Source organism: Plecotus auritus (assembly GCF_963455305.1).
Source record: "Plecotus auritus genome assembly, chromosome: 6".
Lineage (NCBI taxonomy): Eukaryota > Metazoa > Chordata > Mammalia > Chiroptera > Vespertilionidae > Plecotus > Plecotus auritus.
Window position 1 is genome coordinate 29,422,309 of NC_137773.1, and position 18,173 is coordinate 29,440,481.

An 18,173-nucleotide genomic window follows, 5' to 3' on the forward strand; every position below is an offset into this window, starting at 1 on the left:
TTAGGATCATGTAGAGTCTTGCTCTGACTTTCCAGCCATGCTTTAAGGAATCTCAATGTCAGCTGATGACTATAGCACTCAGCTTTCCCGAGATCCAGACTTGAGCTATGGAATGAGCATCACAGCTTATGGTAGGGGAAATATTTCTGGGACTGATTCAGGTCACCAGAAGGGTGACTAGAAACTAGGCATGGCCTCTAGGCTTTACAGTTTCACCAATTCAGAAGTACTCTACTTAGAGACCCTCAGAATAGCTATCTCTATGGATGCCTCATCTGTAAACCAGATTTCTGACATTAAGTGATTTCACGCTGTTTTCCCCCCAAAGAGGTAATGCTTCCCCTGCCCCAGTCCACTGCATCTACCTCAAATTCCAGCGGGGACTTGATTGGGAGTCCTGAAGATGCCTCTACTCCCTTGACTCTTTCCTCTTTGTGCTCTCCTCTAGATTTCAAGCAGGGACTTCCCTTCACAGTGGGTTAGGGAACACTTGATACTGTGAGGCATTGGGGAATGGTAATCTAAAGTTAAGGTAGTCCAGAATCTGGCCCCCTCATTCCGGAAGAGTAGAGAACGCAGCCATCTGGGTTTAGGTGACGGTCCAGTGTACCCTACCCTTGTGTACTATAGATTTCTATGCTTCCACATTCTTGCAGCATGCTTCCCTGGCTCTTGATCACTTACTTTCATTTCTTACTCTCAGGTAAGGTCATAACCCAGACTCAAGTATTAACCTTCGACAACTCCCTGGTTAATTCACAAAACACTTCTAAAGCACAGCATCTACCACACAGTTACCATTCACAAAAATGGTGACATCACTACGGGCTCTTACAGAGAGGCCAGTACTCTCTGGGACATGGCCCAACCACATGCCTGGGTCGGAATAACCCTCAAGCATTGACTGAGCCTGCAAAGATCTCACCTCTAGCCCATAGAGAAGATCAGAGGGTGGGCAGCTTGGGCGAACAGGCTCCCCTGCCATAGGTGCACTGGGCGACTTCACCATCATGAAGCTATCGCTCCGAGTGGGTGCAGAAGCCAAGGGTGTACAGCCATGAGAGTGACCACCCACATCAACAAACTTGATAGGATCATCTGACCCTAGCTGGATTCGGAGGATCCCATTGGAAGGAGGAAGCCCCTCCCTCCTTCGAGAGCGGGTGAGACATGCACAGGTGCCAGCAGGAAAGCAGGTCACTCCGCAGGCAGCCCCACGAAGACACTTAGAGAGTAGTGCCACGAATGAGCCAAAGGAGACAAAGCAAATTGCCACGAGTGATACAGCCAAGTAGAGGGTCAGGCGGGATTCTCCTTCCCTTGGAGCTGAAGATTCTCGAAGATCAGGGACAACCGGGTGAGCATCTTCCTCCAAGGATACTAGGAGAGTAACGGAGGTAGAGAGCGGTGGGGTACCACTATCCTTTACCACAATGACCAGCTTCTGTGGTGGGAGATCAGCTGGAATGGGAACAGCTGTCCGCACCTCCCCAGCATAACGAGAGACTGCAAACAGGCTGGGATCTGGGGCCTCCAGGAGCTGATATGAAACCCAAGCATTGTAACCCGAATCCAAGTCCACAGCAGTCACCTTTGTGACTAGGTGACCAGCACCAACTGATGGAGGAAGTGCTTGGGGACATAAGGAACCAGGCCGGGCCCTAGGGCGGAGCACAGCGGGCGCATTGTCATTGAGGTCCAGCACGAATAGACGAACTGTCACGGTGCTACTAAGGGGTGGGTTGCCCCGATCCCGGGCCTGCACCTCAAACTGCAGTGTCTGTGTTTGCTCATAGTCAAAGGATCGAGTAGCATGAACAGCTCCTGTCTGGGGGTTCAGAGAGATGAAGGAGGAAGCCGACACGTCTCGATTTCTGGGCTCTAGGAGAGAGTAGGAGATGAGTGAATTCAAGCCAGAGTCTGGATCAGAGGCTGCGAGGGAGCAAAGCAGGTCCCCTGGGCGATTGTTCTCAGGAACAAACACCTCATGTGACCTCTGGAAGAAAGAAGGTGGGTTATCATTCACATCTGAAATATTGAGGAAAATAGTCCTTTGGGTACTCAGAGGAGGGTTCCCAGCATCAGAAGCAGTGACCATGATGTCATAGCTGGATTTGGCCTCTCTGTCCAAGGGCCCAGCAGTCACCAGGGAGAACTGGTTCCTGAAGGCGGACTTGAGGGCAAATGGCAAGTGGTCAGGAATACGGAGGCTCACATCTCCATTGGACCCTGAGTCGGGGTCCTGCACACTGATCAGTGCCACCACAGTGCCGGGTTCTGCGCTCTCTGGGAGAGTCCCAAGCTCTGAGGTCACCGTGATGTGGGGGGCGTTGTCATTTACATCCAGGAGATCCACTCGAAGGCTGCAATGCTGCTCCATGGCCGGAGAACCCCCGTCACGAGCTCGAACATCAAATTCATAGTAATTCTCATTCTCAAAGTCTAGGGGCCCCTGGAGGGTAAGCTTTCCAGTAGTGGGGTGCAGGCTAAAGAGGTTTCTCACACGGTCAGGGGTGTGACCACTGAAAGAAAAGGTGACATTACCACTGGGACCCAGGTCCGGGTCAGAGGCATTGAGCTGGATGAGCAGCATGCCGGCGGGCGCACTCTCCAGCACGCTAATCCTGTAGCTGGATTGCTGGAAGGCTGGGGCGTTGTCATTCACGTCCAGCACCGAAACCCGGAGCTCCGCGGTGCCGGATCTGGGAGGGTTACCTCCATCCACAGCGGTCAGCACCAGGCGGTAGTCTGATTGCTTCTCCCGATCCAGAGGCTTCTCCAGGAGCAGCTCTGGGACCAGGCTGCCGTCGCTGCGCTTCTTTACATCCAGTGCAAAGTGTTCATTGGAGCTTAGTCTATAGCTGCTGATGGAGTTGCTCCCCACATCTGCATCCTGAGCCTTTTCCAAGGGGAAACGCTGTCCTGGAGGAGCTGCCTCCCCAATTTCCAAGTCCAGCTGCTGCCGAGGAAATCGGGGGGCGTGATCATTCACATCCACGATTTCTACCTCCGCTCGGTACATTTCCAAAGGCCCTTCGGTTACAAACTCCAGGGGCACGATGCAGTTGGCACTGAGCCCACACAGTGCCTCTCGATCAATTGGGTTCTTGATGAGCAGGGCTCCGCTGTCCAAATCCACACGGAAGTGTCTTTGGTTCACCTCTCCAGCGACCTGCAGCCTTCGAGCTGACAGACTCTCTGTATCCAGCAGGAAATCTTGGGCGACATTTCCTACAAAAGTCCCCTCCTGGGACTCCTCTGGAACTGGGTAGCGGATCTGCCCACAAACGTAACCCAGGTAGCAACAGAGGAACAAAAGGGTAGCCCCCGGGCAGATTTCTACCCAGCTTCTCACCTCGCGGAGCATTGCTGCCGCCTGCTAGCTCTCTACCTGGTCCTGAGAAGCAAAAGAAGCCGACCCGCCCCAAACAGCCACAGCAGCTGGAGACACCTATCTCCCTTTGCCCGCGCCAGTTCTGGCGCGGCTCGGCCGGCGCCGCAAGGGTTACGCGCCGTTTTTTGCTGGTGGCGGGGTAGATTTGTCTGCCTTCCGCCACGCGATTGGCAGACAGCGGCTCCTGGGCTCAGCCAATAGGCTGAGCAGAGAACATCCCAATAGCAGCAGGGTTAATGCGTCGCAGCATTGGAGAAAAAGCACACACACACACCAAAACAAAAAACACCTATCTTTTCACCTTTCTCCCGCTCAACAGCATTTCTTTCCACGGGTTATTATTACCTCTATGGAGAGACAGACAACATATATGTGTCGTGTGTGTTTTTTCTCGAACACACCAATTTTCCCCGCCCCTTTTCCGCGGGGAAAACAGCCAGAGCCTTAGCAACCTGCAGCCCTGAGAGGAGTAGCCATTTGAGACTGGTCACTTTGTTCAAGCCAGTGTTGTCATCCACCAAGATTCTAAATGAGTAGCTTCTGCTCAGTCCTATTGTATCAGAGCAACAGCTAATTAGAAGCACTGCCATGTACACAAAACTCTGCCTCTCTCAGATTATTCAGAAACGTATCCACCTCTTTGCAGAAAAGCTTACACATTAATGTAGCCAATTAAATGTATGCAGTACACATTTTTGTTGTAACAGGAGGCGCAGCGGAAACCAAAACTCTTTTATTCAGATGCTTGCTAGTGATATGCTAAATTACCATTCATCAGTTTCAAGGACAGCATGGGAGGAGATGTAGCAGAGTAGAGGAAGCCAGGCAAGGGAGATGTTCCAAATCAGTAAAGAATCAGTTGTGTCTGGGAGGTGCTAAGGGTTAGATCTCACTACCTGGTAGAAAGCTAATGTTCACAGATTTAATAGCTCCCTGTGAATGATTGAGATCAAGCTACCAATAGCACTGTGCCTACAAATCCCCTTTATTTGGCACCATGGTATTCCTGATATGTTGTTAATTACCAACAGAGGCTGTTTCAAAAGAGCAAGCTTTTCACTTAGCCCCAGGGGGCCCCTTGGAGCTGGAGACTTGATGTCACTCCGCGGGACCCTGATCCAGACCCTCCCAGGAGCCTGGCTACCACCTTGCACAAATGAAGAAACAGCTCATTTCACACTGCAGTTACCTGCAAACTGTAACCTGAGTGGCAAATACACCAGAGCACAAAGAGAAAATTTCAGCCTGATCTGGACATATTTCTGAACTCATTTGAATCCTCACCTAGGTTACCAGTGGATGCCAAAACCAGTGGCAAAACCTGGTCTTCTTATCCTCCCTATATTTTTCCAAACCCTTGATCCTCAGGAATATCCTCTGACTATGGTGATGCCAGCAACCAACATTCTGGTCTCAAAGGGAAGGATTTGCTTTCTATGTTTTTACAAAAACACCTAAACCTCCTCCCCTGGGAATGATTGAGGTGTAAATCAGGCTAACCCACTAGGTGTTTATGCCAGGATTCTCTTCAGTGAATGACACATCATCCACCCAGCTCCCTCAGTTGGAACAGGGACGGTCATCCTTGACTCATTCCTCTCCCTGACTACCTGTATGATGTCAATCAACAAGTCCTGATGTTTTACTATGACACTTCCCTCCATTTATTCTGCCACTGGAATGGTTCAAGCATTTACCAATCTTTTCCTCAAATATCATAATAGCCTTCTAACTGTTCTCTTTGTTTCCAGTATCAATATCCCCAATCCATCTCACTAATGGCTGCTAGAATAATCCCTCTAAAACAAACAAACAAACAAACTCCTGATGACATCATACACATGTCAGTTCAAAATTCTGCAATGACTATCACTAATACAGAATAAAATAAAAAACTCCCCGCCGTAGCCAGCTTGGCTCAGTGGATAGAGTGTCACCCTGCGGACTGAAGGGTCGCGGGTTCGATTCCGGTCAAAAGCATATGCCTGTGTTGCAGGCTCGATCCCCAGTAGGGGGTGTGCAGGAGGCAGCCGATCAACGATTCTCTCATCATTGATGTTTCTATCTCTCTCTCCCTCTCCCTCCCTCTCTGAAATCAATAAAAAAATAAATAAATAATAAATAACTCCTTTGCCTGGCCTAAAAGGTAATTCAAGATCTAATTCCTGCCTACTTGCTTCACTTTATCTCTTGCAAAGATTGTCTATTTTTAAAACATGCTTTAAAGTTCAGCAATAATGTAATATCATTATTCCTCAGCATGGAATTTTCTGCAAGACCCTCTATCTTTCCCCTTTACTATTTAACAAATTACTACTCAATCTTTAGTTCTCAGCTCAACCATCACCACCTCTATGAAGTCTTCCTGATTTCCCCCAATTGGCTTTGGTGTTTCTATCCCTCTGCTCCCATTACTTTTTGTATATCATTTTTTTTTGCATGTCTGTCTCCTATGGTACTCTGTGTAGCACAAGCATGTCAAACTCGTGGCCGGCCGTGAGTTTGACATGCTTGTGGCATAGCTGTTATCTTTTCACCTTTTACAGTATCTGGCACAAGGGATACTCAATAAATGGTGAATTACTGATATTACCATTTATTAGTTTAACAAGTATTTATTGAGTACTTGTGCTTTATATGAGTACTTTACATTGAGTACAGACACTTTATATGCCTAAGTTTTCAATCTCAATAATTTTGAAAGGAAGTATTATCTTTATTTTATAGATGAGGACACTGGAGTTCAGAGAGGTTAGGAAACTCATCTAAAACTAAATAACTAGTATGTGCAGTGCAGAACTAGGATTCTGCCCCCCACTCCCACCCCTGGTTTGGCTGGAAAGAAATAAAGCCTAATTCTATAACATCTTAAATGATTTTTCTGCCTGTTTGTCATCTCCATAACCATAAACTGGACCTTTAGTGATACTTTTAATATCCAAGAATTAGACCCCTTTTAGGTCTCAATCCCTTATATTTGCAAGTCCACACCAAAACAAACATGCATACAGTCTGTATTACTAGAATTGGAGCATTATAAAGCCTTAATGCTACATATCCTTGACTTGACCTTTTTTTATGCCAGGTATGTGATTTCCCCAACTCCAGATTTTTAAAACAGCTTTGTTGAGCTATAATTCACATACTATGCAGTTCATCCATTTAAAGTGTACAATTTATTGTGTGTGTTTTTTTGTATAGTCACATATACCAAAACAATGCAATCATCACCACATTCTAATTATAGAACATTTTTTTGTGATCCTCAAAAAAGATCCCATACCATTGCTCACATCTAGATTTTTAAAGATTAGTTGCCCGGTTGCTAATGGTTTAGGAAGATTGTCTCTTTAGATGATTAAAATATCATCTTATGTCTTTCCTACAAGGTTCTTCCGGAGCTATTCTATGTAATACTTTAAACTTGGGAAATAACATCACATACTTTTTTAAAGTTATACCTGGCCCAGTAAGGCTGGCTGCTGGTTCTGTAAACACCAGAATAACACTTTGCTTCATAAATATGCTACTTGATAGACTGGCAGGTTCCAGGGCAGTGGTTTTCAAACTTTTATGCACATTGGAATTACTTAGGGATCTTTAAAATGTACTGATCCCTATGTCCCACCCCCAGAGATTGTGTTTTGATTGGTCTGGGATGTGCCCTGGGCTTCAGAATTTTTTAAAGGTCCCTAGATAATTCTAGTGTGCAACCAAGTTTGAGGTATTGTCCTAGGAAAAGTGCCAGTTGTTTTCCAGTGTGACTGGAAGAATAGCAGCTGCTTCTCTCTGGCTTTCATCATTCCTTAGCCTTTCCATATATGCCTCTACTTTGTCATTTTGACTATCTCCAGATTTGCTCATTTTCAAGGTGTGTTTAAGATTTGTGGTGGGTGCCCTGGCCAGGTAGCTCAGTTGGTTAAAGCATCATCCCAAATAGCCAAGGTTTTGGGTTTGATTCAGGGTCAGGGCACATCTAAGAATCACCCATGAATGCATAAATAAGTGGAACAACAAATGGATGTTTTTCTCTCCCTTCCTCTCTCTCAAATCAATAAATAAAACATTAAAAATATTTTTTTAAGAAAAGATTTGGGGTGGGTCAAGAACTAATGAAAGTAATCATAGTAATAGCTAAGAATTTGTTAACACAATACACCAGGCAGTGTGCATACATTATATCATGCACTAATCTTATAAGACCCTTGCTATTTCCTTTTTGGATATGAGAAACAGGCTTACAAAGATTAACTTGGCCAAGGACTCCTAGTTGGTAAGTGGTGGAGCCTCATTTGTCTAACTGCCAGATCCAAGGTTGATAGCAATTGTACACTTAGTAACAAAATTGTGGCTCTCTCGCCATTGGAAGTGTAAGTTTCACTCCAAGACAAATCCCTTACAGTCATCTACACATCATCCTGAATAAATGAAAGCGTTGTCTTTCTCAGGATATGAATTTACCAACCATTCACATTATGCGTATATCTAAGAAAATAGTGTTGGAAGGATGGGGAATTACAGGAGGATATAGAAAAACTTTAATTTTGTACTTTATGGTATCTTGGATTGTCTGGATTTCTTTTCAAAGTAAATGATTACTTTTACTTTTATAATTAACTAGAGGCCCAGTGCACGAAATTCGTGCACTGGAGGGGGGTGTCCCTCAGCCCAGCCTGCACCCTCTCCAATCTGGGACCCCTCGGGGGATGTCCAACTGCCAGTTTAGGCCCGATCCCCTAAACCCGTGGTTGGCAAACTGTGGCTTGCGAGCCACATGCGGCTCTTTGGCCCCTTGAGTGTGGCTCTTCCACAAAATACCACGGCCTGGCTGAGTTTATTTTGAAGAAGTGGCATTAGAAGAAGTTTAAGTTTAAAAAATTTGGCTCTCAAAAGAAATGTCAATCGTTGTACTGTTGATATTTGGCTCTGCTGACTAATGAGTTTGCCAACCACTGCCCTAAACCAGCAGTCAGACATCCCTCTCACAATCCAGGACTGCTGGCTCCTAACCACTCGCCTGCCTGCCTGCCTGATTGCTCCTAACTGCTTCTGCCTGCCAGCCTGATTGATGCCTAACTGCTCCCCTGCCGGCCTGGTTGCCCCCAACTGCCCTCCCTTGCAGGCCCGGTTGCCCCAAACTGCCCTCCCCTGCTGGCCTGTTTGCCCCCAACTGCCCTCCCCTGCTGGCCTGATCGCCCACAACTGCCCTCCCCTGCAGGCCATCTTGTGATGACCTGGGGGTGGCCATCTTGTGATGACGCAAGGGTGATATGCCACCTAGGCTTTATTAGTATAGATGGTGGTCACCCTGGGATTTGGGGATTACAGTTAGTTTTAATTTTTCTTTATAAATTTCTCTATTTTCCAAAATTTCTATAATGCACATGGATCACTATTATAACAAAAATAGTTTATAAGTAATGTGCACATCATTTCTAGGAGTGTGCTTGAAATAAAATGTAAAGGATGCCTAGAATTTTATTACTTTCATAGAAAATTATCTAAGAATGAGACAGGATCTGTGTAGGCAGAGGGAAATTACCAGCAAACTATTAGCTGTAATGCAGATGTGGCAATCACTTGAAAGATGGCAAAATGAGGAAGTTTTTATATTCCTAGCAGCCACCACTGGTTAGAGGTATACAGTAGCTTGTTCCCAGTGCAGATGACACCAAGCTAAACTCTGAGTGCTGAGATCTTGGGTTACAGTTTAGCAAGATTGGTTAGTTGTTATGGCAAGCAAGTGCTTGAGGGTGTGAGTTGGGTCCACAGGTGAGTCCATTAACTCCACACTGTGAGTGACCACAAACCACACTCTGGCCAGGCCATTCCCTTTGCAAAGACATAACGCTTGATCTTGGACGGGCCAGGTGAAAATGTGGATGCATCATTAGGAAAACATCTTCATCACTAAAAACAAAACCCCAAAATGGCTCCATGCCTTCCTGAACACCGCGCAGCAATCAAAAAGCATGAATATTGGTCCAGGATGAGTTGCTAACCCTTACCTGTCCGGGAGGGGAGCTCTCTGCACCCAACACCTGCCTATAGAACGCTGGATCGCAGCTCCGCAGCGTGTTCTGGCAGCTGGCCAGAGGGCTGGCAGCCCCGGGTTTCTTGAGCAGCGGGTCGCTGCGGCGGGAGTCAGTGGTGAGGTACACCTGATGGTAAAGGTGTGGGGGCACCAGGCCGCCCCGCACGGCGTCCGCGTGCAGAGAGGGCCCTGGCGTTCGGTACAGGGAGCTCACGGGGGCTCGGTATAAGTCCCTGGACTGTTTCCACTTGTAAACTTTGAATATTATCACTCCCAGTACTGTGACTGCGAACCCCACGGAGACCAGGATTAGAGAGAGGAGTAGATAAAAGGTGAGATTTTTATTCTGCTCCCCAGGGGCAGAGCCCGAGGGGAACTCGGCCCGGGCTTCCGGAGATTCCTCGGTGACGGACACAGTCAGGGTGGCAGTGGTGGACAGCGAGGGCTCCCCATTGTCTTTGATCAAGACCATGAGCGTTTGCCTGGGCAGGTCCGTGTCCTGGACTGGGCGGGCAGTGCTGACTTGACCTGTGTGAAGCCCCACGGCGAAGAGGCTCTGGTTGGGGGCTCCCAAGAGGCTGTAGGAGAGCCAGGCGTTGTTTCCTGCATCCGGGTCCCAGCCGACCACCCGGGTGACCACGTGGCCAGCCGCCGCACCTCGGGACAGCATCTCCACGGAGCTGCGGCCAGGCCGGGGGTACAGGACCTGGGGGGCGTTGTCATTGCGATCGGTGACGAACACGTTCACGCTGATGTTGGTGGTCAGGGCAGGAGTGCCCCCGTCGCTGACATGAGCTGTTAATTCGAACTCGCGCCGATCCTCATAGTCCAGGGCCACTAAGGTTGATACCACGCCACTGTCGCGATGTATCGTGAAAAAGCGACCCACGAGCCCAGCTTCCGCTCCTTGCTCCAAGAGAAAGAAGGAAAGGCGAGCATTCTGCGGGGCGTCGGGGTCCCAGACACTTAGATTTAGTATTGGAACCCCGGGGAGGTTATTTTCCTCCACGTAAACGTCATAGGAAGACTGAGACGATTGTGGAGGGTTGTCGTTGATGTCGGACACTTGCACCCGGACCGTGGTCAGGGCTGAGAGGGAAGGGGCTCCGGCATCTCGAGCAGTGATGCTGAGGTTGTATTCAGGCACAGCCTCCCGATCCAGGGCTGCGCTGGTTTTCAAAGTAAAGTAATTCTTGAGGGAAGAAGTAAGGCTGAAGGGGAGCCCTGGTGGAATCTCGCAAGTCACCAGCCCGTTGTCCCCGGCATCCAGGTCAGTCACACTGAGCAAGGCGATGACAGTTCCCAGAGGGGCATCCTCCGGGACCGGGCTGTACACGGAAGTGACTGTGATCTCCGGGGCATTGTCATTCACGTCCACAACCTCTACCAAAACTTTGCAGTGCGTTCCTTCAGGATTGGCGCCCTTGTCTTTGGCCTGGATGTAAATCTCGTGGAGCTTTGTGTCTTCGAAGTCCAGTCGACCCTTGATGGTCAGCACCCCGGTTACCAGGTCTAAGGAGAACAGTTCCCGCACGCGGGCGCGGTTGTGGCTGCCGAAGGAATAGACGATTTCACCGTTGGGGCCTTCATCCAGATCGGTTGCACGGACTTGCACCACGCGAGTACCGGGGGGTGCATCCTCCAGGACGCGCGCCCGATACAGGGACTGGTTGAAGGAGGGCGCATTGTCATTCGCGTCCAGCACGGTGATGCGAATGGGAAGGCTGGCGGAGCGAGCCGGGCTTCCTCCGTCCAACGCCGTGAGCACCAATTGGAGACTGGGCTCTCGCTCCCGGTCCAGGGCGCGCTCCAGCACCAGCTCCGCGTACTTGGTGCTGTCCTCCCGCGTCTGCACTCGAAGCGCAAAGTACTCGTTTCGGCTCAGCTCGTAGGTTTGTAAAGAGTTGCTTCCTACATCGGGGTCGTGCGCGCTCTCCAGCGGAAAGCGCGTGCCCGGCGCCACAGCCTCACTGATCTCCAATTTCATTTCCCGGGTAGGGAAAGCGGGATTGTTGTCGTTGATATCCTGGATCACCACTTCCGCACTGAACAGCTCAAGTGGAGTGTCCACCACCAGTTCCAGAGTCACGGTGCAGGAGGGCAGTGTCCCACAAAGCTCCTCTCGATCCAGGCGGTCGTTCACGAACATCTCTCCGGTCTCCCGGTTCACCTCAAAGAATCTTCGGCTAGCTCCGGACACCACCCGGAGCCTGCGAGCTGACAGGCTGCCGAGATCCAAGCCAAGGTCCGTGACCACGTTGCCCACCGCAAAACCCTTCTCTCTTTCCTCCAGGATCTCATAGCGAATGACGGCGGAAGCCCTGTGCAAGGCACCAAGCAGAAGCAAAACTCCCACCACTCTCCCGGTGCTTACCAGTCCGCTCCTCCCGGCCTCTGGGACCATCTCACTCAAAGGCAGTTCTCTTCGCGGGGTCCAGATCGTCCTGGCGTTTTCGCTGAGAAACTTTCAGCGGGTTAGCGCTTGAGCGCTGGGCGCCGAGTCTGACATGGCTTTCTAGATGCCTTTGATTTGCTCGTCGGCTGTTCAGTCTCTGCCTCATCCCGGGGCGCCGAGAGGGGACGGGCCCGGGCCAGATCTCCAGCGTCTTCATTGGCCGACAGCGGCACGCAGAGTCCCAGCCAATAACTGCACGAAGAATGCGCTAGCGCGGGGCGCTCAGAGCGGGACAAGCGCTTAGCGCCAGGAACTTCACTTTCCTTTGGCTTACTTCCAAAGTTTACGGCCAAAGCGCCTTGGCAGTATCCCTACATCGGAAACCTAACTTCGCCTGGAAAGCCAATTGCAGGGCTATGAAGCTGGCCCTTCTGCAAGTCTTCAAGCCAAACCCAGGTCTATTAAACATTTTAATGGCTGTCTTTAATCGCAAGAAGGGGGAAGCAAACCAAACAAAAAAATGATACAATGCTGCCTGGAGAAACACCAAGAAATTCGGTTTGTTGGAGGTCGAGTAAAACCTATTTAGCAGGACTTTATTAGTAAGGAGTAATTTAGCATTTCTATGGAGATGCTAATAATTGCAGTTTTCTCTGTTACCAAATGAGACTTTAGAATTCCCTGTCACTTCCTCAGTAGAGCAAGACAGGACCTATTACTTTCAGTTGGTTTAACTCGGTTTTATGAAATTTAAAAACTCAGTGCAGATTTCTTTTAAAACTGGATATTGTTTAGCTCTCATTTCCTAAGAACCAGGGAGCAATGTGAAATTTCCTACCGTTTTTCCCAATGAGCGTAATCTCAACCATAGAGCATAATCTCAAATATTTCCCTTTACCTGATAAATGTGTTTCCCAAGAACTTGGGTTCGTATGCCACAAAGAGAAGTTCATTGCTAATAAAGGATAACACCTCTCCCCCCAAAGAGAGGGCAGACTTTTTTTTTTAACCACTTGAGACATTTATAAAATGATTGTGATATGGTTACAAAGCTCCACAAAGTCTTTAGAGTAACACAAAGCCTTTACCCACAGAATAAGAAGCCTCGAGTTTTCCATATTTAAGACTGTAGCTACTAAACAAACAAAATAGCAATGATTAGGATAATGAATAAGAGAGTCAGGTATGAATCAGTCAGAGCTGAGTTGTATATCTTTGGACAATAGACTACCCTCTAAGGGTTCCTGAGTTCCTATCTACTAAATGAATGAGGCAGGTAAAATGACTGGCACATAGTCAGCTTCAATTTATGATGCAAATCACCCCATTAGAAGTAACATTTTAGAGCCTCACATATTATTTCTGTATAACTGTCTAGGACATTACTTTGATTGCACAAAGTTCTTGCTGAAGTGTAACTGAACCTTGAGGCAGAGAGGTAGACAGGCAGGTTAGATAGGTAGATAGGAAACAAATATATATAGAATATTTATTGAAGAGATGAAAGGCCATATTTGTCCTGTTTCTCTATGTCCTGAATACTTTAATTCATCTCTTAAAACACCCAGTTTTGAATACTCAAGCTTGACAATTGGCTAGATCACAAGAAGGCCGAGAGGCATTAAAAGATAGAATATAATCTATAGAATATATTTAGAATTGAGAATATAGTCCAGTCACTTGCTACTCAAAGTGTGAGTCAAGGACCAATGGCATAGGCATCATCTGGAAGTTTCTTAGAAATGCAGAAATGCCCCACTTCAGACCTACAGAACCAGAATTTGAATTTAACAAATTACCTGGGTGATATGAGCGCACATTAAAGTTTGAGAAGCACTGATCTAGTGGATTATTCAGAGATAAACTGATTTATCAATCATTTTTTTTCCATTCACTATCACTTAATTGACAACGTGTCTTTTCAAAGCTAGTTTAAAAGATTGAAGTTGTTTTCCCATTCATAAGGCACATAGTTTTCCTAAGACTTCTTCATAAGCCAGCAGAACTCTCTTGGATCCATTCTTCACAGTAGCCAGAATGATCTTAACATTTTAATTGGATCATGAGTCTTCAACTCAAAAATCCTCAGTAACATCTCACTGCTCTTGAAATAAAATACCAAATCTTTTGCATAGTATCCAAGGGTCATGTCTTCTCTTGATATTTCTAGCTCTGCTTTCAGTGTGGGCATCAGCCACACTCTTTAATGCCCCAGAGCCTTCCCTCCCTTTGCTTTGTTAATTCCTACAAATCTTTCAGGTCTCAGTTTAAATGTTACTTCCTAACAGAGGTTGTGCCTTAGACCTGTGGTCGGCAAACTGTGGCTCGCGAGCCACATGCGGCTCTTTGGCCCCTTGAGTGTGGTTCTTCCACAAAATACCACAGCCTGGGCGAGTCTATTTTGAAGAAGTGGCGTTAGAAGAAGTTTAAGTTTAAAAAATTTGGCTCTCAAAAGAAATTTCAGTCGTTGTACTGTTGATATTTGGCTCTGTTGACTAATGAGTTTGCCGACCACTGGCATAGACCCATTTAAAACCAGAATCCTTTGTTATGCTCTGTCAGAGCACCTTATATTTTCCATTGTTGAACCTAGCACAATTAAAATTTTTGTAATTATTGTTTGTTTTAGCATGTCTATCTCTTCGGCTAAGAAAAAAAATTTTAAAGCTGCAGGAGGGCAGAGACCATGCCTATTTTGATGATCACTTGTATCCCTGGTGTCTAATACAGTGGGCACTAAATGCTTCCCCCATGCTAGCTTTATTGAAGTATAATTGACAAATAAAATTGTATAAATTTAAGGCATGTAAGTGATGATTTAATATATGTATATATAATGAAATGATTATAATATAGTTAACACATTCATCACCTCACCTAGTTACCATTGTGTGTATGTGTTAAGAACATTTAAGATCTATTCTCTCAGCAAATTTCAAGTATATAATATAGTACTGTTAACTATAGTTACCATACTATACATTAGATTCCCAGAACTTATAACTAAAAGTTTGTACTCTTTGACCAACATTTCCCTGTACTTACTAGTAATGCTTATTAATATGGCAATCATCATGCTAATGGCATAGCAATAATAAAATGTACCAAGGAATATATATATTCATTTATGTGCATCTATAAACATTTTTGGAAAATACAGCTACTCTTTTAAGCTACAAGATGGCCTAATGAAACTATTTCTTTTTTTAAATTTCTTTATTGATTATGGTATTACATATGTGTCCTTATTCCCCCATTACCCCCAACCCCCCCATTCATGCCCTTACCCCCCTGTTGTCTGTGTCCATTGATTAGGCTTATATGCATGCATATAAGTCCTTTGGTTGATTGAAACTATTTCTTAACATAATAATTTGAAAGAGAAAACATAGTTTGTCAAAGAACCAAAGTGAGCTGTGCTAATATCACTCACTGGAGATAAGTAAAGACGGCATAACTTGCTGTGTCACCTATATGTAGGAGAAATGGAAGCACCAGTGTATAGGAACAATACAATTTTCCAGTCTCTAGCTTCTTTTCTCTTTGTCTTAGGATTTTAAGAGAGCCTCCGATCAATGAGATGCACAAACATAACTTTTAAATAGAAAGTAAATGTATTATAGTGATCAAGAGTGAGACTTTAGTGTCCAGAAGACTCGAGTTCCAATACTGGATATTACATTTAGTAGCTATGTAACCATGAAGGTTTTATTTTTAACTTCTCTTTTATTTTCTTGATCTGTAACATGGGAATAATAATAGTACTCCTTGACATAACCACAAGCATCTTAATCTTTTATTTTAATATTTTAACAGCTTTACACTTACCATAGAGAAATCTAGACAATCAATGATTTTTGGTAAATGTGTATAGCTATGCAACCAATACCACAATCCAGTTTTAGAATACTCCTATCACCCCAAAAAATTTCCTTATGCCTGTCTGCAGTCAATCCCCCAGCCTCAGGCAGCCACTTATCTACTTTCTATGTAGTGTTGTCTTTTCTGGAAGTTTCATAAAAATTGAATTATAAAATATATAGTCTTCTGAATCTGGCTTCTTTCACTTAGCATAATGTCCAACCCAATTTTTAACTACACCCTCAAACCTGTTCTTTCTTGAACCTTTTTCGTCTAATAAGGGGCCCTACTAGCCCAGTCAAAAATTTCTAAGTCATTCTTAACATCTTTTCCCACATCCCCATTACTAGTTCCATCATTACTAGTTCATGCCAATGCTTACAACCTCCAAAATATATTTGACTATATCAATTACTCTCCCTCTCTACAGCCACTTCATGAGTCAAAACCACCTTAAATACTGTCATAGCTTCCTCTCTGGTCTTATTTCCTCTTTCGTTTTCCCTGAATTCTATTTCACATGCAGAAATCTGAGGGATCTTGCAAAAAAAATGTAAGTTAAATTATATACTCTCCTTGATAAACATAGTGCTTGGTACCAGAACTGGCTACATAATTTGTGGGATTAATGCAAAATGAAAATGGGCTCCTTCTTTAAAAATTAAGAATTTCAAGATGGTGACAGTAGAGCATTAACCCAAGTGCAGGGCCCTTCTAAGTATGGGGCCAGTGTGACTGCACAGTTCATATGCCCATGACGCTGGCCTTGCCTAGCAAAGAGGAAGCTCTCCACAAATATTACCTAATATTGATCCCAGAGGGTCAGTCATATCAGAAAGCCTACTCATGATACTGTTAAATTACTGCATTCAAGGAAAAATGTATGTATTATCCCCTTAAAATCCTAAATATCATCTAATAATCTTTCAACATAATCTAATTTGCCTATTTAAGGAACATCCTAAAGTCAAATTAAGGGATCATTTTAGGAGAAATGGCATAAAAACAGATAACCAATAGATCAATCAAACATGTATCACAATTTAGATAGGTGAGAGATTCAAGGGTTTGGTGAAGAAGCTGGATGGTTTAGCCTTAATATTTATCTGAAGTTTATGTGTGTGAAATTTTTTTGTATGTTAGGATTTTAAAAGATGGTCTATGAATACTAAGAATAAATTTTTAAGACATCCATTTTATCTACCCTTAGGACAAGAAAAAATTCTTATAAAATATTTTGGAAGTACAGTCAATGATTTTAGAGGTCAAAAGTTTAAGACAAAAATGTTTGCTTCTCCCATTTGAGTGCGATTCGTTTTTAGTCTTGATCACATTAGTACTTCCTTGTTGCTTATTATATCACAAAGCTTAGCTATGCCAGGAAACTACCTGCAAAAGACTACCAAATTTGTCCACATGAAAATCTCCCAAGAGACCTAAATTCTCCTTAGAGAGATAGAATTAGTTCAATTTTCCCCAAGCATGCTGTTATTATATTGTTATCTAAATTATGATCAGGTCTCCTCAAATGGATAGCCTTGTATGGCTAAATTTGTTTGTTTATTTTTTATAAATTAAGAACTTCATGTAAATATATAATGATAACTTTGAGTGAGAAAGAAGTATGGCTTTCTGATCATTAAAATGTTCTGGCAATACAGAAGTTTGGTATGTGATAAAGATGCTATTAGATCACTAGGGAAAAGATGACGTTTTTAATAAATGGTATTGGGACAACTGGATAGCCACACAGAAAAAAATGATAAAATTAGTTCCAACCTCAACACACATAAGAATAAAGTTCATGTAGATCAAGAATCTAAAAGTAAAGACCAAAAAACCATACAAGTCCTAGAAGAAAATGGATAAAGTTTTCTATATCCTGAGTGTACAGAAAGGCTTTCTAACTTTGATTCTAAACCTAAATGCAATATAAGAAAAGACTGATTCATTTGATTATATAAAAATAAAAGTGGAAAAGGTTTGCACTACAAAAAAATACCATAAACAAAGGTGAAAGGCAAATGAAATGCAAAAAATACTTGCGACTTGTATCTTGGACAAAGAGCTAATATTTCTATCTAAATCACTTAACATTTTAGGATGAAACACAAAAATATGATAGAAAAATGAACATAAGACATGAACAGACAAACTTTAAAAGGAGATAATAAAGCTTTTAAACATATGAAAAAGTGTTTAATGTCAATCATAATGAAAGAAATTTAATTAAAACTATTTTTAGTTTTTTTTTTACTGATCAGATTGGCAAAAAATGTAAAAGCTTGACACATACTCTGTAGACAATGATTTGGGAAAAATAACATTCTCACCTATTTGTTGGAATGCAAAATGTTACAACCCATATGGATGGAAATAGTTATATCTGATATTTAGCCTGTGACCTAACAATCACAGTTTTAGGAATTTACCCTAAATATATACCATAAAATTATGAAAATACATATGTACCAGGTTATTCATTACAA

At 44.4% G+C, this 18,173-nt stretch overlaps 1 protein-coding gene across 24 annotated transcripts in view; it reads right to left on the reverse strand.

Annotated features, from left to right (window-relative positions):
* Nucleotides 1-18,173, reverse strand: part of LOC308250372 (protocadherin gamma-C4) — a gene marked incomplete at its 5' end in the record, with an annotated part of 563,663 nt that overhangs the window by 19,710 nt on the left and 525,780 nt on the right. Inside the window, one exon of one of the 24 annotated variants that reach the window (XM_080672940.1) lies at nucleotides 11,803-11,981. The exons of 21 other annotated variants lie outside the window; for them this stretch is intronic. In XM_080672940.1, the coding sequence (XP_080529066.1) occupies nucleotides 11,803-11,832 (30 nt within the window). Of the gene's footprint in view, nucleotides 1-925; nucleotides 3,505-9,402; nucleotides 11,982-18,173 lie in introns of those variants that run through there. 2 more of the 24 variants (XM_080672913.1, XM_080672912.1) reach the window with 2 other exon arrangements.